Below are 27,492 nucleotides of genomic sequence, written 5' to 3'. Positions count from 1 at the left end.
GCCGCCCGCCGCGGCCCGCGGTCGCCTGGCTCCGCACGGCGCCGGCCGCAATCACAGCGGCCGCGGCGGCGACGGCTGTGCAGGCGGTGCGGTAAGGGCCGGCCGGGCGCCGCGTCCTCTGGGGAGGGCTCCGTCGCAGCCGGCTGCTGGCCGGCGGCGGGCAGGAGGCGGGGTGCGCCTGAGTGAGGGGAGCCGCGGCGAGGTGCTGGCCTGCTCCGCTGCCCGGGGGTAGAGCTGCCTGGGGTAGGCGCGAAGGGCCCCGCCGGCTCCAGGCGAGCGGCCGAGGGGCACCGGTTTCCCTCACCGGCTCCGAGCGCCGTCGAGCCCCCTCCACTCGCCCCAGCGCCCTGTCGTCCCTCGGCTGGCGGGGGCAACTCGGGGCCCGGCCGTCGGTCGGCGCTGGGGCTGGCGGGGGGCGGTTTGCCGAGCCCCGGGGCCGCTGGCCTTGAGGCGGCGGGGAGGGGCGGGTGCCGTGCTGCCTGTGCGCTGCGGGCATCGCTGCGGGGCGCCGAGCTGCGCTGGCGGCGCTGCCCTTCACAGAGGGGTTGGGGCGCAGTTCCCCCCCCCCCCGTCACGGAGCCTTCTGGCCCGGGAGCTGTACCTGAGCTCTCCCTTCTGGGGCGGCTCGACCGGGGAGAGGAATCCAAGCGGCTCGTTCAGGGGCATTGCTCCCGGCTGGCACAGGAGAGAGGGGGCACATCGGGGGCGAAGCAGCAGTAGCAGTAGCACAGATTTAGTCCCCGGTAATACATTTTTAACAGGGGAAAAGACGGAGTAAGAATTCACGGGTTTTCTGCAAAGAGCTGATGATGTCTGAAAGGTACTGCACTGTGCCTACAGTTACTGAGAGCTGGTGGACAGCCTTGCCTTAACGTGGAGGGCTGCTCGGCGTTAGTAGCACCACTAGTCCCCATAAGGATGGGGCAGCGCTGTCTTGGGTGTCTGTATGTGGGGGTTAAAACAAATCTTGCAGTGAAGAGCTGAAACTCTAAAATAAACAGTGGTAAAATACATGTGAAGTGCAGGAATCCTCTACTCGGGAACCTTCTGAGTAATCGCTTCTCCATTATTTCATTCTGTGCACACTCCAAACTTTTCTGTGTTTGTTGAGCAGAAATGCTGACCCTCGACCAATTTACTCGTCTAACCGCAACTCCCCCTGTCCCGAATCGTGCTGTGTAACAAATGAAAGTTATTCGTGCAGTGTTGCAGTAGGTGGGGTTTTTTTGCCATCAGAATGTGATTGCAGAGGCTTTGTATATTTGTAGACACATACAGAAGCCTACAATCTGCCAAACTTTAATCTGGGCTTTTTGAAGTGAGTGTGTGTGTGTGTAACCAGGTGTAAATGGTGCCATCTCTCTGTTGCTGAGACAGAGAAATCTGCAAACAGTAGAATAAGCTTTATTTAATTTTAAATACCTTTATTTTAAAAAAGAATTTTAAACCATTCTCAACACAACTAGAAATTCTTGTCTTTACAGTAAAAGTGACTTACTCATCTTCAGTAGCTATACTAACCTATTTTACTACAAATTTTAATCAAATTAAGCTGATTCATAAAATGGTAACCAGTAGACTTTGAGAAGAGTTGTCTTGCAACAGAGACCATAATCTCTTTCAGAATGTACCTTTTCAGAGTTTACAGTGGCAAAGACTTTCTTTCCACCATACAAGTGCATAAAGAACATCAAACTAATTCTGCAGGGGCTTAATCATGGGTTTAGGTGCTTCAGTTTGCATAGCAGCTGGTACCACATGTAGGCAGAGCATTGCTGACAGAGAACTGCAGACATTAGTTTCCTGTGAGGAGGACTATCATGAGTCATGTATTTTGTAGAAATTGGCATCTCGATATTACAGTGACAAGCAATATTCAAGTACAGTGTGGGAAACGGAATTATGACTTGATTCTAAAAGCTAAAAGGCTAGTCGTCATAAGAATAGCTGAAAAGAAGTAGGGTTTTGAAAGAAAAACTGGAATGATCAATTGATTTGCTTAAGGCTGTAATTCTTCCCTGAGATTACTGTTAATTCACTTATTTCACATGAAGGGGAAATGGATATATGATTTCTTTTTACACAGCTCTTGGAGGCTGTGCTTGAGCTTTTGGAGTTTAGGCTACTGAAGTGTTAACCTCTGAACACTAGTGGAAAACACTTTGATCAACTAAAATGCCTTTCTTTAGGGTGGTATCCAGTTGTTCTAAGACTTTTTTTTATTCTTAGTGGACTGTTTTAATAAAGGAAAGCTGGGAACTCAGGAACAGGGTATTGACCAGAACAACTGTTCTAGCAGCACCTAGCCGCTTCCAGTTGCAGTCTCTTAAGCATCCCTCTCTTATCAAGTGAGAGATGTGTGCTAGCTATGTAATGGGAAGTGGTCAAGGTGCCTCTGCCAGGAAGAACAGGGTTTAAGAGCAGAGTAAATTGTTCTGGCAAGAATCATCCAGTTCTGGTCACGCTGCTTGCTTGGACTGTGCAAACTGCTTAGCAGCTTGCCTGTGTGTATATGCTGTGGTTCTGCATATGTAGATCTGATGCTGAACCCGTTATGTCTGTGAGATGTGCCTTTTTCATGATGTGGTCTCCAAAGCAAAGTTAACTAACTCTTCTACCAGGAAGACTAGGCAGTGCTGATCAAATCTTCTCATGGTTTTTGGGGGATCAGCCAAAGCTCTAAGATGATCTTGTAGTGAATTTTCAGTTCTTCTATGTAGTCTCAGTTTGCATGCATTTAGGGTCACATGTGACAGATCTTTGATTCCTTGCTTTCAGAAAAAGTCTTTTTATTTACCTGTGGTAAGCTGGTCAGCTGAGCTAGTTTCTCTTCCAGTATGACCCGAAGACATAGCATGTGATGGGAACTTTCTCTTCTCAACTGTAGGTCAAGAGCTTATTCAACACAAACCAGAAATAATCTTTTAAATTGCCTGTCTGAGCACTCAAAGGCTTTCTTTAAAACAAGCAGAAATATGGGATTTTTTGGTGTGTTGTGGATTTCTTGGGTGTGTTTTGGTTGTGATTTTTTGGTGGTTTTTTTTGTTTGTTTGGGGTTTTTTTAGGGTTTTTCTTTTAGTATTTGGAAACAAGCAATGAAAAACCTGTTGCCACTGCACATGTGTTTAATGGTTAAATCTATTTAAATGCTGCTCACAGAACCTTGGGGAGCTCAGCATTTTTTACTCACAGTTTATTAGTACATGTGTCCTTAATTAGTGTAAAATAGGAGGGTTTTTTTCTGTTCTAAATATAACTCATGACAAAACATGTGTTTTTCTAATACAATGCAAATGTTTATTGGGGTTTGGTCTGATTGTTTTTTGTTTGGTCTTCCCCTCCCCACCACCCCGGTCTTCTGCACCATTCACAACTTTGTCTCAGCAGAGGTGAGAAGCTTGAGGATCTGGATATCCCTGTACCATGTGAGAGATTGTTGAATCCCAGACACAGAAGGGACAGCCTGAGGGACTTCATAGCTTAAATCTTTGTGATTTGGCCTTGGGATTTTCTGTTCTAGACCTGTTTGCATGCGGAATGCAGGGATGGTATCTGGTACACCAGCGTGTCCTGCATAGCATGGCCGCGTGCAGGGGTCCTGAGATCTGTAGATCTGTGTTAATATAGTCTGGAGCATGAACTCATCAAGACAGTCCCATCAAACTGTTTCCAATTCAGGACGTAGCACTCAATAGCATTTTTTTTTTCTGAAGCTACTTCAGTCTCCTTTGTGTGGTGTATCAGTAACTGACAGCTGGTGGCAGTGACTGTTTCCACATGATGGATGCCTATCTGCTGGGATCTGTCTTGAAATTAGCCATCGTGTTATATGGCCCAGTGAACAGTTGGCAGCAACACAGCTTCTATTAGTATGTCCTGTATTCAAATCAATGATTTACATCTCTAAGGGCTAAGCGCCATGTGAAAGGATCTCCCGCCCTTCAACAATAATTTGAACCGTTTATTTTCTCTTCGTATTTTTCATGTAAATATAAGTAATGTTTTTAGTTGAAGAAAGAAAAAGTTACGCTTTAATGAACATGGAAAAAAGCTTCTTCGTATGAAACAGATACTGAGCTCTGAGGCATCTGTTTGTATGAAATTCAGCTCCATATTCCAGTAAGTCAACCTCAGTTAAGATTTCTAAGCAGATCATCCAAAATATATTGATTTTCTTTTCTTGTCTAATATATTGGGAGTTAGGCATACCTGAAACTGAATATTGGGAATGAACAGGCTTGATGGGCCATGGCATATTGTGGCACTTTACAAAAGTTTTAAAGAATTCTTAGCTGACCTGCAGGCAACAGAACCGGCAGGTTTTGTGGATGTTGTAAACACAGTGTATCTTCAGAGCGGTTGTTAGTATGTTATTTGTCTTAATCATCTGAAGAAGTGACAAGATAGCCAAGGCGGAATTGCCATACTAAGCCACCTGCCACTGTTTGGCAACAAGAATGTACAATTCCAGCTCAACATGAGAAATTGTCTATCAAACTGCTTATTCCTTCATATCCACTTAAATGGCTAATAATTCAGCAAACCCTGAATTGTTAAATTATTGTATATTATTCTTGCTCCCAAATCTCACGCTTGCAGGCAGGGGCAGGAGTGGGTTATTCCTGAAAAATAAGATTCCTAGATTCAAATGAGTTTTTGGAAGAAGCAGTCTCATGGTGCCTAACATTTGGTTCTGTCTTCTGTTCTGTTCTGGAGCTTTTTCTGTGTGGTAACAGCTCTTCCTATAGGAGCTGATACGCTAACACAACTTCCTTTACTTTGTGCTAGCTCCCAACCTTCCCAATTTATGTAACATGTTTTTTTTATACTATTGCTTGCAAGACTTAATTTTAGTGACCAGTAGATTCAGCCTTGGAAAGACCCATACGACGTTATGTTAGTAGTCTTCTCTGTATACAGCTGCTTTGGAGGTGAGCTGGCTGCTGTTTCGGCCTCATTTGAGTGGCTGCAGATGCATGGGTTTCACTGTGGGAAACTGAGGCTGGCTTAGATACTGTTTAGTTATTTGGTTTAGTGGTAGCGTTGACATGGTGCCTTGTGACCATGTTGTATGGCTTTGGAGTCTCCAACTTTTATTCCAGAGAAAACCATGGTAGACTGCTACACCACCTCTTCCATACATAGCAGTAATGATCAACCTCCAGCATATCTTTTTTGTAAGTAAGCCACTGTAAAATTCCATCTCTCAGTGTGTGAGGAAATACATAATCTTTGTTCACGTGCCAAGAGCATGCAAATCTTTAGAGGAGTTTGCTTTATGAGTTACTTGTTGGATGCAGCAGACCTGAAACTGTGAGCAGTACATATAGCCTGCTGCCCCCTGGCACGGCCCCCCACCTCCCCCCAAAAACCCCAACAAAACCAAACAACCTGACAAAACAAAGAAGCTCACAACCCGAACAGCAAACCTTCTATTACTTATGGCGAGATTATTTGCTTTTAGAGCAAACACTCTAAACTCAGGAATTTCACTAGTGGGAACACTACTTCTGGTCCTCTCAGGAAAGTAGAAAGAGCCATTTTCAAAGCTCTTCTCTGGCTCTGCTTCTCTGAATCTGATGTCCACAGGCTCAGACCCAGGTCTCTTGCTGTGCACCTTGTGCAAACACTTAGCCACTGTGCAAAAGAGACGAAAATGCTACTCTTTCATGTGGTACTGGTTCACATTTGCTCTCCGCTAGCATGACAGGTTGCACAAATAGCATGAGGCTCTTGCAGTCTGTACTTCCCCCCAGCAGTTAGGGCTGAATCTTGTGCAGAATGGCCTCTCTCCACCCTCTCTGTGTGGGCACAGAGAGCTTTTGTGACACTCAGACCTACCAACTCCCCAAGCACTTTTCCATGTCTATGCGTCCTTGTGTCTACATCACCTGGGATTTGACTCAGTAATAATGGGCTAATTGCCAGTGTGTGGAAACCAGGGAACTACATGAGCAAAGACCAAGATTATAGTATTAATCTGAGAAAGTTTTATCTGTGAAATACTTGATAGTGTGGCTTGCTCTGTATTTGAGGCTTATTCATTACCAGCTATAGAACAAAACAACCAGAGAGAGCTGAAAGACTTGGTTGTCCTATTCAGAACTGCTTTCAGCAGTCGGATTTGAGAACTGACAGAAAACTCTTGTAACTAGTAGCAGCTTGGTGCTAAAGGAAGATACGACAAGAAATTGTACTGTGGGTTGAATGGTCTGTAAAACACCCCCACCCCCCCCAGGCAAGAAAAGCTAGTTGTGATACTACTGATGTTTGTTTTGTGTTTGTTTTGATTGATATCCTCTGATCTACTTCTCAAACTTTTTCATTAGGGAGTTGTTGTTTTTTTCCCCTCTCATTTGCGGAGTAAGTTAAGAAGAGAGATGATGTTGAAAGCAGTTGTGCTGCTGTGCTGTGCTCTGGGCATAAGTACGTTCCCCATGGAAGAACCTGAAGATGGAGGCAAGCACTGGGTAGTGATTGTTGCAGGTTCGAACGGCTGGTACAACTATCGACACCAGGTAAGGATCATTGGTCTCATATGCTGGTGCTGGCCACATGCCAGAAAATGCCTGCTGTGAGACTCATGGGGAGGTGATAGCTGCCTAGATTAGTTCAGACCTTCTGTCATTTGGGCGTTTGTTTCTACTTCTAGATTTCCAAGAGTGTGTGAGGATTTCAAAATGAACAGCAACAAATTTGCTCAGGGCCTGGTCTTAATTCTTGTTATTGTCATCCCAAGAATTCCCCTCCACTGTTCGAATTTATTTCTTTCTTAAAACTTTGTCCAGTCTTTCATCTTTTGAAAAGCTGTCATAAGCAGGAGGAGCGATATTCTTTCTGTAATCATGCTTCTGCACCCTGGGAGACCTGTATCGATTAGGCTAAATATTCTATTACTAAGCTAGAGGCTCTGACCCCAAGTCGCAGGTGAACAAATGATGTCTAGAATTAAACCTCATTTTGTTGACACATGCATGTTTCTATTTGTTTTCCTATTTTCCCTATGTTATGAAAAAGCTCCCTTTCTTCTCCCCAGTTACAAAATCTGCAGAGGCTGCAAATGCACAATATGTTTTTTGTGGGGCAGAGGACATGCAGAAGGGGGTTCTTTTTAACTAGAACCAGTTTGCTCACTCTGTCCAACAGCATGACCTTAAAGTTGTGTTGGCACAACAACAATACAGTGCACTGGGGTGCAGGGGTCAGAGTGAATGCCAGAAAAAGAAGAGGGAACAGGAGCTCTGGAGTGTGACACTGCTGTCAAAGCCAGTGTGTTGTGGAATTGTGGTCTGAGCACAAGTGTCAGGATAGACAGAATTAAATCCAAGTGACTTAACTGATTAAGTTCAAGACTTAACAATCAGAAGTCAGGAGACTATGGCAGGTTTTTTTCCTTTGAGGAATTCTTAGGTGATCCCTTAAACAGATGAATCTACACTTAATCAAAGTCTTTGCTCTAAACTTGCAACTACTTGCTTTCCAGGAGAACAGAGTCCATTTAATGCTGATTTATGTGTACATTTGTAAATTTCTAAATGTTAGAAAGTAGTTTACTAGACTATTGTTTGTTAAGGTGAACTTGAACAGAGATTGAAACACTAGTGTACAAAACAAGCATTTTAAAAGGTAAATTGTATTAAATGTACAGGATACATCTGCTGTACACAAACTTTTAAAATATGTTGTTTTTAATGTAACTGCCTGTAAAATCTAGAGAAGGTGAAGCCTGTCTGTGTTGATTGAGGAAGAAATGAGCCTTCCATGTGTTGGGCATTCTGGGGTTTATGGTTATGTTTCTGCTCCTGCTCAGCTCACCATCAGTTTGTAAATTTCAGTGCAGTGGTGAGCTTAAAACAAAATGAACCAGACTGACAGCCTTGTGGCCTCTGAAGAAGAACCTGTTACTAGCAAATGATAGCTCAACACTTTGACAAACTGGTTTTACGGATTTTGCCAGCTCCTTGCACTGTAGCTATCACCTGATAACCATAGCTGGAATATTACAGCCTTAATATAAACTATTCCTATTTCAAATTAAATCTCAGAAAGGAAATTTTTAAAGTTGAAATTGGAAAACAATTATAGAAATACTAGTATTGTGCTTGATCACTGCTTGCCCTGGGATGTCTAAATGTAATTACTGAGTTGTCCTCTGGTTGTTGCTATTGCTGTATAACCAGTCTCTCTGCCTCCCTTCTGCCCTAGGAGGTTTTAATACCACAGCATTTATTGTTTAAATAAAACTACGTTTTTGAAGCTGTGGCTCATGAGGATTCTCTTCCTACAGTTGCCCAAGCATAGAGTTTTTAGCCTTTCTGTCAATGAGCCTTCAGTGGCAAGTCTTATCCGCCAGGTATAATGGATTATGAAAAACACAAGATGCACACTTACATATTGGTGTCAAACAATAAGTCCTTTGAACATGGCAGTTTCACACAAGCAAACTAACTTTTGAGTATGGTCATGTTTTGCAGATAGTTATTAATAATTGCCTTTCAAGGTTAGAAAAGTGAGAACGAGATTTCTTTAAACACCTTTATCTTGAAGATATTGTCAAATAACCATGTAAAATATCTGCACTGTTAGACTGTTTGAATTTCAGTTCTAGAAATTTCTGTATTTGAGCTTCTACTGCTTGCTTCAGGTACAGTATTAACATTTGGAAAAAAAGAAAATTAGTACACCACTAATAGTCCTATCAAAGTTATGAAATTGGCATCATAAAATAAGAGAGTCTGTGTGAAGGATCCTTCACAATGGGGCTGAGCTGCTACTTACCTGTCCTGGGCTAAATACTGTGCCTATGATTTGTAACAAAAAGGATCAATTCCCACAAGATGCAGCAGGTTGGCAGCCCGTGCTGTCTTGCTTAGCAGCTTTTTGTGGCCAGCCTCAGGGGCCTGGCTGGAGTGAGCATTCATGGTGGGAGGGCATACTGTGAGACAGACCCGGCAGTTAGTCATAGAAAATCTGCCCTGTGCACGTCACAAAAAGTAATCCAGGGAAAGGTGCCTTGGGTATAAGAAAATTGGGAAAACTTGTTGCCAGCAATACCAGCTGAACCATAGACTTCTAGGAGGGTTGTACAGAGGAGGAAAGGTACTATGGAAATCTCAGGAATTACAACAGAGTTTTGGAAACCTTATGCAGACTGATCGCCATGTCTTTGCATGTGTTAGTGCTCCCTACCCTTCAGCAGTGGAAGCAAAAGCACTCTTGAGTGTTTAAATTATTTGTTCAAGTTACTTGAAGTGGAACCAGGAATAGGATTTGGGCTTCCAGTTCTGTGCTTCATCCATCATGGAAGTCATTCCATAGTGAACACATGCGGAAACGCATTTTGTTTTTCAGTAGAATAATATCTGTACTATCAGAAGGTGAAGCAGCACGCCAGGATCGCGGATTTGTGCAATTCTTTGCTTTCCAAGGGAGAAACTGCAGAAGAAAGTATGTTATACTCTAATTCACTTTCCTCCTGCCATCACCTTTCTTCAGAACTTCTTTGATCTAGCCTGTGTGCAAGTGAATTTGTAGGTATGAATGTTCCTGTAAGTAGTTACTCAGTGTGACTATTTATTTACCACCGGGCTGGTTACTATTCTGTACGTGCAACTAAGCACTCAGAATATCCCTTTGTAATCTGAGACCTCAGCAGACACAGTTCTGGGTTTCAGTTGCTCAGTTCAGCTGCTCAGGGTACAGTTAATACATGATGTTGGCATGTTTGTGTCACATTTATATTTTGTGAGATCTGTTTGTTTTGCATGCTGTTTGCACACAATGCAGGCAAAACATTGTTGCCTTTTGCAATAGTTACTTGGTGGCAATATGTGTTCATCTGACTAAAGAACCATAAAAAGAGGAGAAATTTTCACCTTCAAAAATGTCTCCAACTTCATACATAGAAAGTTGCAGGGAATATAGTCCATCTCTGTATGCTGTACAGACCCCACAAACATTGTAAAGACTGTGAGACCCTGGAAATGTGGAGTTTGCACCTGTAACCTCAAGGAGTCTGAAACTCCTTCTGAGACTTGTAAGTTAGCTGTCAGTGGTCAGGTTCCACTCTCAGTGGTGCAAACCTCAAGTCTAGACAGGAAAAATACACCGTTTGTGTCACGACGGAGGGAAGACACAGTCACTCAATATGAGTGATCAGCAGACTTCGTTTATTGTCTCTTACAGTCACCTTTTATGCCTTCTTATAATTAGCTCATACATATTACAAAAGTTAAGCTCATTATTGGTTAGTTGCCTAAATAACAAGCCCGCCCCTAGTTTCTCTTTGTAGTTATCTGTTCCCACCTGCAACATTCTTTTCCCACCGAAATCTTCCTGTTACTGTGTAACAAGAACAGCCAAGGATAGTGTATTTTTGCTTTACTTCACATAAGCTGAGAGCCATGTGCATTTTTGTCCAGCCAGCTGGACTATGGCTATGTGACCCTTTTCAGCTAGCCAGTTATCCACACGTTTGCACTTAACTATGAGCAAGATTCACACCTTGCAGGCACTTGTTTCCTCTGATCATTGAATTGAGACTGTTTCCTAATTAGCATGATCTAAACTTGTCTTACACAGTTATCTCATCAAGTTCCTAAAATTGATTTAAAGTGTTTTGAAGAGTATACAGCCCGATGTCACAGGCTTACTGCCATTGCAAAACTAGCTTACATATTGTTTTATGCTTGTGGCTTCTTGGTTCTTTGGTGTCATGGGTGTCACCCATATCTTAGTGGTTTTGACTAGAGTTGCTTGGGCTGTGGAAGGACTATCAACATGCTCTTCTTTGTTCCTCAGCAGTTATCCTGACTTCTCTATAGGAACTTTTTTATTACCAAACTGGCTACTATTCCCTAAATGCATCTGAGCACCCCTAATATATACCGGGAAGAGAACTCCTCCCATTCCCTGGGAAAGTGGCTGAGCTCTCTACCACGCAAAGAGCTAGATGGTATAGCTCTGGGAATCTCAGTGACATAAATGATCAAATATAGCACTAAATGATGGATTTGGAGAATGCTAATTTTCCTTAAGAGAAGTAGAATTTTGTTTATACTTCTGCCTCTCCTGGGACATGACTGCACTAGATAACTCAAACCTAAAGTCGACTTCGCAAATGGATCACAGGGATGCAGACGGATGCTTTCTGGGTACTCCAAAAAACATAGTCAGTGGAAAGCCTGATGTGAAACAGTCTTGCTAAAGGTGGAGTACATACTTGAGGAGAAAAATAGCTGGAAAAAACAAAACGCTGAAAATAAAAACATTTGAATTTGCATACCTGGGTGTGTTTTCAGTTGTTGTTTTTAGTCATATTCTTACGGAGCTTTATGGGTCAGGGACTATGTTCAGGGTTTTGCACACTACCAACCAGAGCAGTATCTTATTCTGGGACTGTCTTAAGTTCTCTACAGTCTTGGAGATAACAGACATAAAGGATGGCTTGGCTGCTTGGCTTCAATTCCTCACTGTGCTTACAAAATAGGAAAGGTTTTCCCATAGCTTCAGTTACAAAGTTCTTAATACAGTTAATAGTTTTTTGGCTGATTCACTGATGTATGTTTAAGCAAGGGAATGAAACATTGCTGGTGTTTCAGGCGTATTCTTCTACCATGCTTATACATTAGAGTTCATTCTTTCTTAAGTCTGTGGCATTTCAGTGTACCTGTAGCAGGAACAGTGCCACTTTGCAATGAAGCTGACCGTTCATTGCACATGCTTTTTAGCTATGAACCTAGTGGTCATAAGACCAGAACTAACCAATTTCACAGAAGTCTAAGCTTTTCCCTTTAGGAACTATTTATGCATGCATGTGTCATAAAACAACTTGATTTTTCCAAAAATCCACTCCCCCCAGCAGTCTGCTTGAAAGCTGCGTCACTCAAATGTGTCAACAGCTGTATGGCAGAGGAGAATGGGGATTTTTTTTTTCTTTTAGAGTTTTCCCCAAATTAATGTTTTGGAAAACAAAATGCCCATCCCAAGAAAACAGGAGAATTCTCCCTCTGATCCCATGCTTTCAAAATCTAGGAGTTAATTATTTAAGCAGATTTAAGCATAGATCTTGGATAAAAATTTGCTGATGTAGCAACACGTTTAAACTAACCAGGGGATGAAAGGTCTGAACCATGCCATTAATAGCGTCCATCTTGGAGCTGGCATGTGAGGTCTGTTGTGCAGTAGCAGCTGTACAGTTACACCTTCTGCTCTTCTATTCTGCTGTGCAGGGCAGCCACTGTCCACCCCAAATCATGGCCACAAAAGGGTGATTTACATTTAGTGATATGAATCTTTATCCAGTAAATATTCATAGCATTCATTTCACATACTAATACCAACAAGAGATCTGGAACAATATTAGCTGTCTCTTTAGGGTGATTTACAGATACAGGTAAGCAAGAAATATTTCTGGAAGAAACAAGGCTCAAATAGCAAAAATTTGAGAGGCAGTTACACATCAACAGGAAATAACTCTCGATTCACGTACGCCTCCCTACTCTAGCAGCAGACTGTTTCCATTCTGGTTTTATAGAGGTTTGGTCTTTTACATGTACAGAGGGAACAGGAGGAACATACAACCAATATCAAGGGTGGCTAGTCAGGTCAGCTAGTTCTGTGCAAAAAAACCCCTACCTAACTCTTTGCTCAGAATTGTCCCACTTCAGTCAAAGGAGTGCTAGCAGCAAAGCATGCTTTTGCTGCTCTAGCCTGTGTCAATGATACTATTATGCTACCAGCAGATGTAGTTCCCTTAGAAAAAGCCTCAGAAGGCTGGGACAGTCCCCAAACAGGTATAAGTTAATGTTGAGGGATTGATTACATTGATCTATTTCCTTCTACGCTGGGGAGTTTAACCCATTTAAATTTACCACCAGTATCTACTGTTTACTAAGACAGGACATAGTGAGCAAACAGGCAATGAATCAGAAGAGAAGAGAGAAAAAAGCTGATAATACGCAGTTACAAAGCTCAGCTAATTTTGGATATTTTGATATTAATTAAAAACACCTCTGAAGTCCCTACTGGCCAGCGACTGACTGTGGGAACACAGACTATTGCTGGTTGAATATGTTGATACTATATCATGATAGTATGCCTAAGCATTTCTGCGTGTTGCCAGCCTAGAACTGTTTCTGTCAGCATAACAGATCTGTATTATGTCTTGAGAGTGTCAGGGGATTGATGATCTATCTACTCATTGGTGTAGAGAAGCCCTTAGTGCTTTCTACTTCTGCTTGGGTTGCTTCTGAAGATCAAATACATGTTTAGTCAAACTGCACTCTACTGTTTCATATTATGTATGATGCCTTTATAACTCTGTTTAACCTCGACCTTTTGACTTGTTGAGGCAGCAGCTGGTATAATGACATACAAGGAAATGGAGAACTATAAACAGTGGAGGTTGTGTAGGACAGGTGGAAGAGAACGTAGGCTGACCTGCATAGTAGCAAATGGAACCGCTTTAGTAAGGACAATTCAACATGCAGGGTTAGTCACGTGAAGAGATTTTGCTGTGGGAGAGTTCATTAGCATGGAATGTGCCTCGCCCTTCCCAGAACCTTGCACACCTACCTTCTCTTTTCAGCTTCAGCTACACTTAACAATACCAAGGATTATAAAGTGACATGATTTTACAGCGTCCTTGCAGTTAAACTAGTCAAAACCACTAATGCTCCTAAATCATCTGAACTTACAGACATCTACTTAAACCACTTCGGTTTGGTTTACAAACTAGCAAATCAGATTAGTTAAACAAAAGTAAGCTGTAAAGCTTTGCTTCTTGCCTGCATTTGGAATGTGCATTTGTTAGATGAGGTTTCTTCCATTAAAACTGCAGCGCTTTTTGTAGCATGTGGCATGTCATAGATCTAGAGCTTAGGAATGATTGTTAATGTCCTGTTAGGTCATTTGCAGACTGCAAGTTGAAAAGAAGAGATCTGTTTGGGCTGGGCTTTCTAAGAATTTAGCATTCTGTCACAGGTTTGCATTACTGTAATAACACTTTGATGAGTGTTGTTATTTCTGTGTCATGGGAAGATGGTTCTGTAAAGAAAATCTGCTTATTTGTATCCTGTACAAGTCAGGAAAAGATCCTGAACAAAAATTCTGCATTTTTCTTTTCTACTGAAATCTGTTTTCTTGCCCTAAAGTTACTTCAGTTTACAAGAAATACATAATCAAAAAGAAAATTTTCCTTAGGAAAAATTCTCATCTAGTAAAACAAAATCTAATAAATTTTTTGCAGAGGTGAGATTGGTAAACCATACTTCTTTAAGCCAAGGACAGTCTTTGATGCTTAGTCATGCAGGCATGGTGCAGAACTAATTGAAATTGGTGGAAATTAACTCTTTTCTTCTGTTTGGCACAGCTTGGTTTTGTCTGTCAGTGCACAAGGGTTTTCTTTTAGATTTTCTCACAGAACACAGAACATTGTTGAAAATGTGTTGTTAAATTTTGTTAGCTGTACCAAGTCTGAAGTAACTTCTGGTTTCTGTTTAAATAAGAAAACAAAATAGGTAAATGGGAGAGAGATTTTAATCAAAGTCGCTGTTATTAATGCAGCTACTAGTGAGAGAAAGACATTGAGTTTTGGTTTAACCTATGCATTTCAGCCCTCTAGCAACCCTCAACCTCTTATATTTGAATGCAGTTTCTTTTGGACAATAGCCAGCTCTTAGGCCTGCAAAGCTATTTTTCTTCTGGTCTCAAATGTAAAATCTCTGTTAAAGCTAGTAATGATAATCTGCTTAATTTCAGGCAGATGTGTGCCATGCATACCAGATTGTACACCGAAATGGAATTCCAGATGAACAGATCATTGTCATGATGTATGATGACATTGCTGATAATGATGAGTAAGTGATGAATGTGCACTAGTTACAAACTGTATGGTTACTACAAACACACCATAGTCACCAATGTGTTTTGAGTTTTTAGTAGTTTTGTAAGAAAAGCCTTTAAAACTACCTGTGATACACATAGAGACATTTTATCTATCAGCACGATAATTCTTTGAAATATGCTCATGAGCATTCTAATCTTACTCCACTCAGCATCAGTTGTGGCACTGAGGACTGCAGAGCTTCATTGTTATGAGAGTAAGTGATCTGAACTCTCAGGTAACAGTTCACGGCAGATAAATAGCCTAAAGCCACAAACATAGGGAAGCTCCATGTATTACTTGCAGGGCTTTTTTGAAAGGATTTTATCAGATTAATTCCCAGCATGTACATTCAACAAAGAAGCATATATGTCCCATCCTTGGTGACTGTCTAGAGTGTATAATTGCTTTCTATATGAAACAGTTCCATTTAAAGCCTCTAATACTGAGACAGCTTCAACAGAAATCAGTGGACTTCACATGCACATCAGCACTGGGAGCAAAGAGTAAACAGCGATGATAGTATAAGAGACCACCTGCCTGCCTATCCAGATACATGGACATGATCTGAGGCAGGATAGCTGAAGGTACTATGAGGGTAAGGACACTTGAGGCAAGCGTAGTGACTGACTGAAGTGAAAAGGCCTTTATATTCTGAGATCACTTAATGACACATGGTTCAAGTGCCCATACTCTCTATCAGGCAAGGTGGCCAGTCAGGACAGTTCTGTGGTCACTGTGTGACAGATGGCTAACTATTCAGATTTATGTTCCGTTTACCTTTCAGAAATCCAACAAAAGGCATTGTCATCAATAGACCTAATGGCACAGATGTGTATGCTGGAGTACCCAAGGACTATACAAAGGAGGTAGGAATGAAACACCATTCCCCAGGGAAGGTTTAGCATTAGACAATGTTCTGAATACAGCCGTTAAGCCTGAGGCTTACACTCCAAAATGCACATAGTATAAAGCCTCCAGCTTATTCGCCTGTGTGGTTTGGTACACATAAGATGAACATAAGCAGTACATGCTTTGAGGTGAAGCAGTGGTCATAAAAGTAAACCTTTACACTGTTTCTGTGGTGGCACGAGAAATAAATGGAGGAAAAGTCTTACATTCATAAATGTTGTAACTCAATCTGAAGAACAGCTGTGTAAGACTAATTGGTTCATTAAATCGGAACAGTAATCCAATCACCTGACAATTTCATGATTCGGTATCTGAGTCAGTCATCAGTGGCTAATACGTTATATAATGACGGATTGAAAAGGATGGCCAGCAAAACTTGCCATCCATGTATTGATTCTGCCTTTCAGAAGCCATCTTCTAAATGAAAATTTTATTGTTCTTTTTATGATCAGATTTAACTTGTAATCCTCTTAAAACTTTAGGATGTTACTCCAAAGAATTTCCTTGCTGTTCTCAGAGGAGATGTGGAAGCGGTGAAGGGCATAGGATCAGGAAAAGTATTGAAAAGGTAAGATAAGTTTAATTTAGAAAATAATTGCACGTGTAGCTGTATATTGGCACGGATTCCAACAGAAGAAGAGGGTAAGTTAGAGCAACTTGAGAATCCAGCAAGATTATCGATAGCAATTCCAGGTCATTCACATTAGAAATGCAATGCTTGTGGTTTCTTCAGCTGTCCAGCACCAAGAAGCAACTGCTGATATTCGACTGGTATGGAGTCCAGTATAGATTAAGGTATAAAAACTAGATGATGGTATCAACTCTGTTAAGGTATTTGTTATTTAGACTATTTTCTTTTGCAAGAGTGGCTATTCAAAGAGTTTTATTAAAGTTTGGAGACCTCTGGAAAGGATTTGCTAAGGCTTGACTTAATGTACACAAATAGTTGTATTAGTCACCTTAAGTGGTGAGACTTGGCAGTCGGGGCAGAGGGACAGAGATAGCTTAAACAGCTCATCAGCTGCATAAATTGCATGTCTAATCCCAGCCTTGGTCTTTGTGGCAGGTATAAGGTTTTCCAGGCTTTGTATGTAATGAAATGGAATTATGGTTTATAATATTTAATGCAATAAAAATCTTTGCGATTGAAAAAGTGATACAAGCAATTAACCTTGTAACTGATGTATTAGTTTACAAATACCTTAAGCATAAGTTGCATAAATGATTGTAAGTTTCACAGTATTCTAATGTATGAACAATAATAAATTGTAGACTGGCTAACTAGAATGTAAAATCTGTCATTAATGGGTGTAGTTTATATAGGCTTGTATAATTCAGATGCTTCAAGAATAAAAGCAATATATTTGAGGGCCCAAATAGAACACATTGTGGAATGATACCTGGTGTCAGTTATTCATCTTGCTTCTACAGAGTTTGAGATAGGAAAGTATGATGCTTATTTACTAAGGTGTGTTACGTTTTTGACTCAGTACTGCTGGTAAAGAGTTATATCATGTTATATTTTTCTGTGTATGGTATTTCCTCTAAAAGCTGTAAGAATTTAAATTTAACCATTTGGAAGGACTAACCTAGTTAAAGAACAATTGTGGCTGTCTTAATCTGACAGTTTAATTTTGGAGGCAAAGCAATTAAACAGAACAGAAAAAGCCTGCCTTGGCATTCGGGAGAATAAAAAAAAGGAGCAGGACCGTAGTCAAATAAGTTATTGCTCTCAATTGTTTAAACTTCATCCTGAAAAGCGGAGAGAGAAAATTATATATGTAAGGCATATAGGCAAAAAGGTAATAAATTGCTGCACATTTATTAGATTGTTCTAGTAGCTGGAATGGGTCAAGAGGTAACTATAAGTGTTTGTTAAAAACAGGTACTTCAGAACACGTTACCTGTGAAAGCTCAGTGCTACAAGTCAAATAAGGGAGTGGCTATGCAGAGGGCCAAAGACTCTTGAGCTACTTGGGAAGACAACTTGAACCCACATAGAAAAGTCCAGTTATTTGCATTTCACCTTGGTTGAATTTTTTACTCTTAATCAAGAGTGGGAGCCATAAAAATAACACCCAGCCCTTCTTTGTTAGGCTCTGTTGGGTGAATTTACAAGTGGCTTGACTTCTGCAATTGAGTGGGACAAGAACTCCATTATCTGCCCAGGAAGCTTCTAGGTTTTCTGGACCACCGATAACAGAGGAAGAGAGGAGGGCTTTGGGACTCCTTCCAGTCTGTTGACATATTTTATATTTAATGGTCCCTGAGTACAGTTTACAAGCAAAATCCCTTTGCAGATCTGGCTGTTAGGGCAAGACCTTAATATCACCCAAACATGATCTGTTTCATTTAGAGTGCAATAAAAATCTACAGCAAAGAATGCACTAGGCAGTTAGGGAATCAAAGCCTCCTGTGAGCATGCAGTGCTCAACTGACTGCACAGCCACGCAGTGCAAATGCCGATTTAGCCTAATGGGTGTGTTTGTTCTTCACGGAGGTGTAGGCTGACACTAATTTGGCTAAGTATGGCCATACAGATCACAACAAGGTAGTATGTAAATGTACCTAAGGATCTTATCATAGAATTCTGTTTTTGTGGTTTATCCCTGTGTTATTGGTGTCTCAGTATAACGTAGTTATAAAAGCATTGCTTTTTAACCAGACTGCTGCAAATGCCTGCAGTATAACAGACAGACATTAAAAAACAATTGCCCCCCCACTGTACTCAACATACCAGCCCCTGCCTCACCAGCAATCAGTTTACAGTTTGAAACATGAAGTGTAATTGCCAGATTCCCCATACCTGAGGGACTAGCCTGTATCCCTGTTATCATTGCTTTTGCAGACACTTACCTCCTCTCATAAGCACTCAAAGTAGTATGCTTTGGGAGAAAAAAATATTACCAAGAGGAGGAGATTGCTTCAGTGGTATTATTTTCAAAGATTGACATGTCTTGGCATTGAGAAGCAGATGATTATTGTTGTAACGAATATGAGGCTGGAGTGGTTAGAAAGAATTTATTTACAATTTTTTCATTACAGTGGTCCCAAGGATCATGTGTTTGTTTATTTCACTGATCATGGAGCTCCAGGACTTCTGGCTTTTCCTGATGATGATGTAAGCATTTGAGGGGATTACTTTGTCATTAAAAACGTTCTTTTAGTGACATACTAAAATGAATAAGTAATAAATGTAAAACACGAAGATATTTGATGCGCTGCCATATTGAAGGGGGAGACAGAAAAAGAGCAATATTCTCATCACTGCAGTCTGGTTTTTTTCCAGTTTGAATCTGATGCATTCAGTCAAAATTAGGTTGTGTCACTTACTATTTCATTGGACTTTGGTGGTCCAAGCACACTGTTTCACACACATATGACTTGACTTTCTGGTGCACAGTACTTCTTGTCTGGGACCATTACTCATCTTTTCCAGAGTGGTAAATAGCACGTTGTATTTCAGAAGGGCAAAACACTGGATATATTTAGTGCGAAACAGTATACATATTCACAACAGTTAGTATTTATTCCTGTTATGTGCATTGTGTGTCTGTTGGCCGTAAGTGGTTTTAATACAGGCCTTCTTATTTTACAGCTTCACGTGAAGGACTTGAATAAGACTATTTGGTACATGTATCATCACAAAAAATACCGGAAGGTAAACAAGCGTATCAGAAGTTGTGAGATTAAAAGAGCAGCTGGTGTGGAAGAGAGGGATCTATCTTCGTTTTGAGAGTTGTTTAAAGCAGGAGGAAGCTGTTGCCATGCAATGAAATTTGGATTATTACTTTGCACTTAAAAGGATTGATCCTTTCCAAATTTTCTCTTTCCATTGTTAGTTTACTGTATATGTGCAGTTGATGTTGAGATGTAGTGTACTGCCTTTTGATAATGGTATATATTCTGACCGACAGTGGAGAAAACATCCATAATGATTTCAGTCTCATAATATGTACCTGACTCTCTCTTCCTGTGCTTTGTTCACTTCAGGCTGCACTGTTACTACAGGAAGTCTGTATATACCTCATGTTTCACTTACAGTTACTAACATAGTTTAAGAGACTGTACCTTGTACAGAAAATTCTGTGCGTTTATTTTGTCACATGTAATTTTAAGCAGAAAACCTCATATTTAGAACATTTCAGTAGCTTGCCTTTTTTAGGTAACTTTCTGTGGTAACCAGTCTACTATGGCTGGCTGTATTTAGGAACACATAAATGGCCATTGGTTCCAGAAATACTACATTCAATAGCGGCACATTGCTGTGCCTAAAGTGACTGTATATTTGATTTATGCTTTGTACATTAGTCAGCAGGTCCCTGTGGATTCTATAGAGATTAATGGCACCTTTTCATAGTGATTGTTTCCTGCTTCCACATACTTTAGTTCCAAAAATGAAAAATTGGTCTATTTGCTTTTGTGTTTTATTTTGTAGCATTATGGATAGCTTTTGTTTCAGGGATAGCAGTACATGCCAACTAGCTACAGCTGAAAAGCACTGAAGGACTTTCCTCCATTTCTTCATGGAATTTCTTAAGGTCTATGGTTTATTTTATAGATGGTGTTTTACATTGAAGCATGCGAGTCTGGATCTATGATGAATCATTTGGCTGATAATATCAATGGTGAGCAATCAGTTAACTTACTGGACTGGACTTAAATGTCACAGCTTGTCACAGAGCTAGACAGATTGTGCATCAAGGATAGGCTCAAGGCTCTTCTGTGTAGTTTTAGCAGGGGAAGCAGAAAAATTAGAGAAAGTTAATATTTTCCATTTGTGGGAAGGTCCTTTTAAAGAATTAAGGGACTCTTATAAAGACTTAACAGGGCTTTCAGTTTCTTGCAAGTGAGAAGTTGAAAATGTATTTCTCCACAGGAACTATGTGGTTGTCCTTAATTTGTAGCAGTTAAGTTATACTGGTATTTCTCAGCTTCACCGCTGCCAACAGCAGGTGTGAAGTTTCTGCTGTCGGTTTCATTGAATAGCAAAGGCGCTTGTGGGACACCATTGCCAGAACGTTTTGCTACACTCATTTGCACAATAACCCACAAAGTGGAACTCGTATTTTTCAGGGTTTCTAGGCTCTCTGCTGCAGAGCTGAGAGCTCAGCCTTGATTAGAACAAGAAATCACTGTCTTTTCAAACTGCTGTTCTATGGCAGGGAGGCTGAGCACTCTGGCTTTCTTGTAGTTTTGAAGCTGTGATTCCAGGGAAGATCAACCATGTGCCTCTCCATGGCTTCCCGGGTCTTTGGCCATGGAGTATGCTGCCTGGCACCCACCCAGACTTCTTACAGCTCTGTCAAAGATTTACAGAAAGTTAATACAGAATGTTTCATACTGAGGATTGTTCAAAATAAGTGCTCAGTGAATCAGCATTTTTCAGACTTTGTTCTAGTCAAAATTTCTGGTCTGGGGACTCTCTATTTTTGCCACCAGCTCTGTCACAGTCTTACAAAAGCAGAAAATTGGCAATTTATGTATTACAGTACAAAGCTATCTTTGGCAGCCTTCAGTGGTGAACTACAAAGCTTAACCGGTTACTGAGTAAGCATTTTAAAGGGTGCTAAGAGGAGCACTTTACTACACAGAGATTTAAGACTTTTTTTTTTGCTTTTGAACTTCAGTTCCGTTCTGAGTAAAAACAGCACTATAGCTCTATAAAAGCATTCCTAAGACTTTCTTGTTTTGAAATGCAGACTTTCCTTCAGTTGCACAACTATCCTATGAGTTGACTTTGGCAAAAAGCCAGAATAGGTTTTGCCTTAATACCTGTAAAAATGTGTTTACAGTATTTCTGTTGTGTTAGAGATGACTTAATGGGAATACTGTGCTTGGGACAGATGTTGTAGAGGTCTGTTTTACTTTTCTTTCAGTGCAGAGTGTTAATCCAAGAAAGGATATTACTTAAAGGTGGTGTTTTCTGGAAGAAAAGATGATTTAGGGGATTTACTCCAAGTTTGGGAAAAAGTCCTCATTATTGTAATAAAGAAAGTGAATGTATAGATGGTTGTCAGTGCACAGTGTTCTTAGGCAGTTCTTTGAATGGTAGATTTTTCCCTCAGAAGTGCATATTCTTCTTTAAACACCGCAGACTACACATTTGGCAGCAAGGAAGGAACTCTTACAACAGCACTGAGGCTGACTGAACAGAATGATTAACAGGCTTCTTTCCTTGCTGCTATTTAGAAGTAAATGATCAAAAGCCAAAACACTGAGACAAATACATCACGTGCAGCTAAGTACTAAATCATGTGGGGGAGTTAAAAAAAAAAGGGAAAAAACCCCACTTTCTGCTTGTATTACAGTTTATGCAACAACAGCTGCCAATCCTAGAGAGTCATCTTATGCCTGTTACTATGATGACGAAAGGCAGACTTATCTTGGGGACTGGTACAGTGTGAATTGGATGGAGGATTCAGATATGGTAAGTTACTTCGATGATGCTTCTGTATTTCCATGCATGAAAAAAAAAGCACTAAGCTTTTTAAAAATAGCTCCTTTATATGATTTGTGAAAATACTTGGTTTTAGGTGAGACTGAAATCAACAAATTGAGTTGGTAAATTTATCTAATACTCAGAACCATATATAATCTGTCCTTTTTTGGGCCACTGAAATGATTTCTGAAACTAACTTTCAGAAACATTGTCATCTTTTTTTATATATAAGATTACAAACTGTCTAACTTCTGGTTTCAAATTCATATAATCTTAATCTGCTAATCTGAGACAACATCTCCAAATTTGTTAAACAAAGTGGGCAGTTCAGTAATTGTACCTCTGCTTCAGGGATCCTTAAATACTGAACTGTGGTTAACTGATTTGTTAGCATAATAGAAAACAGTATTAATTAAACAAATAGGGGATTTGTATGCTAGCCCACTTGTTTCTTGCCCATTCGCTAGGAGATTAGGAAATCACTAAAAGCAATTTGAGAATATGCTGTCAAATCTTCTTTTCAGTTTTTACTTTTACATCTTTCAAAGGTTGTATAGCTCTTTGCCCTATACTTCCTTCTACGTACTGGCAGCTAAGACCCTTTCCAGGTTTCTTTGCATTTTTAGAATAGCTGAATTTAAATATCTCTGACCACATGAAAGTTTCTTCATGCAGGAAGATCTAAGAAAAGAAACACTCCACAAGCAATTTCAGCTGGTGAAGAAACGCACCAACACCAGCCATGTGATGCAGTATGGAAACAGAGTATGTATTTGACAAGGCTTCCTGGTCAGATGTATCTTAAAACCTTTTGTGCCCTGTACTTTTATCCCTAAAACAAACAACTTCCCCCCCAAAAAAAAAACCAACAACAACTGTGAACTGGCAGGGTTGGTTTAGAAAATGAACCTGTTAATCTCAGAAGGCCACTTTGCATTTAAGAGGTGATAGTCCTGATGCTAAAGGAAATGGAGCCTTCTATTATACTTTAATGCAAGGAGTCAGGATATGAGTTGTCCTTCAAGCTCTGTCAGTGATTTACGCTTCAATCAAGTGTAAGAAGGGTATTTGCCACTTCCAGGCATATTATGAATATTAATGAAATGTTAATAAATTCATTCATCTCTCAAATGGAAAGAGCTAAGAGGTGATATATATCATTTATAATAGTCCCATTATTCAACAGATTAAGTATTTTTTTAAAAAAGAAGTCACGTTACTTAACCTGACTGTCTTTTTTCCCACAGTGAGTTTTGGAAATAAAAGTTCCCAAATTTTTGGCAGCCTTGACCTTGTATTAAAAAACCCAATGAACACCCCCCCACACACCCCCACAATCTTTATTTTCTTTAATAAAGCAAGTTGAGAGAGTTAAGTTGGTATGGCAAAGCAAAGACAGACTACCTACTGGAGGTGATTGACAGTTTACATTTGCTTACTTTCTAACCTTCAGAGCATCTCCTCCATGAAAGTGATGCAGTTTCAGGGCATGGGCAAGAAAGCTACCCCCATTCCGCTGCCACCTGTAGAACACTATGATCTGACTCCTAGTCCTGATGTGCCTTATGCAATCATGAAACGAAAGCTGATGGCTACCAATGACATCTATGAGGCTAAGAAGATTGCTGCAGAGATGAAAACACACCTGGAGGTAAGCAAAACCAAAAAATTAATTATGCGTCAGGTCAGATTTGTTTCCATCATAAGCAATGGCAGAAGCAACACCCCTGAAGCCAATGGGATTACTTCCAGTTTTTGCAGATTGCAACAAAATCACTCTTCAGACTGGTAACTTCTAGTTGATTGTTTATTCCTCCTTTACATTTCAGGGATCTGTTCCACAAGGCACAATCGGTAGTGATTGTCTAGGCAAATGCAAGCAAATGCAGAAGTCAGTCTCACAGCTTTTATTGCCAGGAAATTCCTCATCTGCATCCACAGGGATTCTTGTTGGGGGGACTTATTCTTTAGTAATAGAGAAACTTGTCTCATTAGAACCAGAGTCTCCCAGATAGAATAGCTCCGGCAGAATGGTAGTCAGTATTGGTGGTACTGGTGTTTTCTTTCTTCTGGCATAAGACATGGAAGACAGTGAGTGATTCTGGAGGATCTGCCAGGAGTCTGACTGTTTCCCTAGTTTTCATTTGTGTGTTAGACAGGTACAAAAGACTGGGCTAAAAGGAAACGGCAGAGTTGTGTTCCTTAAAAAGAGCACAAGTTGAGGGAAGTTTAAAGAGAAATTTTATTGAAAGTCTTTGAATTGGGTTTAGAAAAAGCATGTTTTAAGTTCTTGTTCTTTTATGTGCAGGTGAAAGAATTTATCCAAGAATCCATGCGAAAGATAATCACCTTAGTAACAGGATCAAAAGAACAGACCAACCAGATTCTGTCAGACAGGTTGACCATCAGCAATTACGACTGCTACCAGTCAGCGGTGAACCACTTCAAAGCTCATTGCTTCAACTGGCACTTACCCTTGGTAAGTCAAGCATTAGATATAACCTGATAAACCTACCAGTAAAACAAGCACGGTAGTCATAAGCATATCTGCAAAATCAGCTTTTAGTAAAAAGCTAGCTTGGGGGCAGTCATACAGCTTAGTTTTGGAGAAAGGGTAAGTAATGTTTTTGGAAGCAGGAAACCACTTCCACTGCACCTGTAGATAAGAAAGATTACTAAATATACTTTCAGTAAAAACAAACCCAAAAATAATCCCTAACTTTTACTAGTTATTGCTGTCCCTTCATTGGCTCCCTCCCCAGAAATCCCAATATTAAATAAGCCATGTTGTATTTCTGCTCAAAGCATCTCTACTGGCAAAACAAACACAGGCACCGCTACTGTGGATTCATAATCTACATTCATCTGAATTCATACATTCAGATTTCTGTATTATGATTGTGTGCTGGATAGTTCCTTGCGATAGCCTAGCTGCTGCTTCCATGGTCTGCTTGAATTCCTGAGAGCCTCTTTTTAGTTCAGGGGTTTTATTACTGTCTACCCTTCATGGGATCCTAGCTGAGGACCAAATCCTGTTGAGCTAAGCACTGGTTAGGTAAGAGCAAGAGAGGTCAGTTTCTGTTCTGGAAAACTCAGTCCTGATGTCAGGCAAGATAATCTAAGGTGGCAGTGGTGTGTGCTAAGAGTCAACAACAAATTAATTGATTTTAGCAGAAAGCAATGGGATTACCTGGCAACTGGCCAAGATTTAAGTACCATATATAAAACAAAAGCAGATGTACTCTTTCAGTTGGAGCTTCTAATCAACCAGGCTGTTAGGAAGCCACATTGCTCTGTAAAACTTTAGTTCTTCTTCAGCGGTTTTTGGATTGTTTTTTTTTTGTTTGTTTTTTTTGTCTTGTAGGATTTTTTTGATTGAAAATGGTTAGATGGATGAGCCTTGCCTAAGCGGCCAACGTGCAGCTGAATTTACCTAATGAAGTTTAAAGAACAAAATGCACAGAAAAAAGATCCATTTAGCCTAGTACTAGATTGTCAAGCCCATCAATTAAACACCTTGAATATTAATAGCATCTCTAAATTACTTCCACAATTTAATTTGGATAAACAATACTGGCTGTTCATCACTGAAATTATTAACAATGTTTGTTTATTTCAGTATGAGTATGCACTAAGACAGCTGTATGCCTTGGTCAACGTTTGTGAAGGAGGATACCCCATTGACAGGTAATGAGGTTCCCAGATGCACTGTGTTGTTTTATTTGTGGCTAAAAAAAGCAGAAGTGATAGGCAAATGGAGCCTAATGCAAAAAGCTTCTCACTTGTTCTTCTCTGTTGACCATTTTGTCAGTAAAGTTCTCACTCTAAAGTTACGAATGCTTATTTTGGAAAGCCTATCATTATTAGTTCCCTCCCACTCGTGATGATCTGTTTCCCCAGTAACCCTTTAATTTCCTTGTTGAAGGCTGTCAGGGGAAGGTATAGCCAGTCAGAGGATCCCACTGCACCACATAACAAAACAGCATGACTGGTGCAGGGGTGTTGCCCTGTAACTCCCGTATGATCTTACACTGAAGCAAGGTTGGGAACTGCTGGTATTTCACCGCTGCCCGTCAGAACACCACGGCACTGCTGGGTTCTGGTGAGGAAAGAGGATACGGTGCTAGGGCCCTCATCTGAGTGTGTGGTAGGAAGGCAGGGAGACAATGGTCCAGGCTGACCCTTACAGTGGTGCAGTAGGGGCAAGGGACTCATGGTGTCAAAATTCTCTCTTAGGAGGTTGTGGTAGAGGATGGGACCCTAGCTTGTGAGTCATTGAGGGGAAGAAAAGGGAGAGGAAAGCAGAGGAGTAGGGAATGGGCGAGTGGACTGGTAGTTTAGGCAGCATTCAACCCAGAAGGTGAAGAGCTGCCGCTGCCCCCGCTCCTAGTGGCATCCCGCTGTGCTTAGTTTGGGAGACAGTTTGAGAGCAGGGTGCTGGAAAAGCTTCTCATCATTATTGTTCTCTGTTGCAGAATATGCCTGGCCATGGATCAAGTGTGCCTTGGGTATTGACGGAAACAACAGTCCCCAATATAACCCTTACTACACGTCATAACTTTTCATAACTATAATAATCCAGATTTTACATGCATGCAACATGAAGAGAGTCAACCACTGTACCTGAACTGTGCTGGGAGCTGAGGCGCCTGACCATGAGCAGTAGAGTGCTTGCCGGTGCTCTCCCCTGTGTCCCCACCTGCTGACAGCCTGCTGGTGTGACAGGGGCATTTTAGCAGAGCACCTGGAGCTTTCAGGATGGATGATTTGTTTCAAAGCGCAACGCTCTTAAGAATCTCCGGATGAACACTACAAGCCACCTATCTGGATTGCTAAATCTATGCTAAATTTAAACATTGAGCTATTGATTCTGATTTTTTTTTATACTGTTACCAATTACTAGCTTTTTAAAAATAATGAATTCCATTACAGTGACTGATTTGCAGATTGGTTAAAAAGTGAAGAAACCAAAGCTTGTTCTTTATGCTTTAACTTCTTAACAGTTTGAAGAAATAAGTTGCATTCAAGAACTATTGGATGTGAATAGCACAGTTAAACTGTGAACAGTAAAAGTCTTTGTGGGTAGAAAGAACTGTTCCCCAAAGAAAAAAACCCCGATATCTAATGCTGTAAATGTAGCACCAGAATGCTATAATTAGATGTATGTACACACAAACCTGTGGGAAGTCAACAGAGTACAGAAATTGCCTGTGAATAAAAATAAAGTTGACAGTTTCATCAGCCTGCAGGGCAA

General features: G+C 40.7%; 1 protein-coding gene across 1 annotated transcript; it reads left to right on the top strand.

Moving 5' to 3' along the window:
- The first annotated feature begins 4 nt into the window (after positions 1-4).
- LGMN (legumain) lies at positions 5-27,492 on the top strand. Its single transcript, XM_080396734.1, has 14 exons — positions 5-91; positions 6,330-6,518; positions 14,761-14,858; positions 15,672-15,753; positions 16,279-16,364; positions 18,842-18,917; positions 19,395-19,457; positions 20,358-20,424; positions 22,108-22,226; positions 22,914-23,003; positions 23,692-23,889; positions 24,547-24,717; positions 25,858-25,925; positions 26,714-27,492. Exons 2-14 carry the CDS (start codon positions 6,381-6,383, stop codon positions 26,751-26,753), a joined length of 1,296 nt encoding a protein of 431 aa, XP_080252860.1. The 5' UTR covers positions 5-91; positions 6,330-6,380; the 3' UTR covers positions 26,754-27,492.

Source organism: Falco punctatus (genome assembly GCF_963210335.1).
Source record: "Falco punctatus genome assembly, chromosome: 7".
Lineage (NCBI taxonomy): Eukaryota > Metazoa > Chordata > Aves > Falconiformes > Falconidae > Falco > Falco punctatus.
The sequence above is the reverse complement of the archived record's forward strand: the minus strand, read 5'-3'. Positions and strand labels throughout refer to the sequence as shown.

Bases quoted from the DNA above. Each gene is read 5' to 3' on its own strand.
- LGMN (XM_080396734.1), top strand. From the start codon at position 6,381: ATGATGTTGAAAGCAGTTGTGCTGCTGTGCTGTGCTCTGGGCATAAGT. The intron at 14,859-15,671 runs GTAAGTGATGAA...TTTACCTTTCAG, and splicing joins GACATTGCTGATAATGATGA to AAATCCAACAAAAGGCATTG. The intron at 22,227-22,913 runs GTAAGTTACTTC...TTCTTCATGCAG, and splicing joins GGATGGAGGATTCAGATATG to GAAGATCTAAGAAAAGAAAC.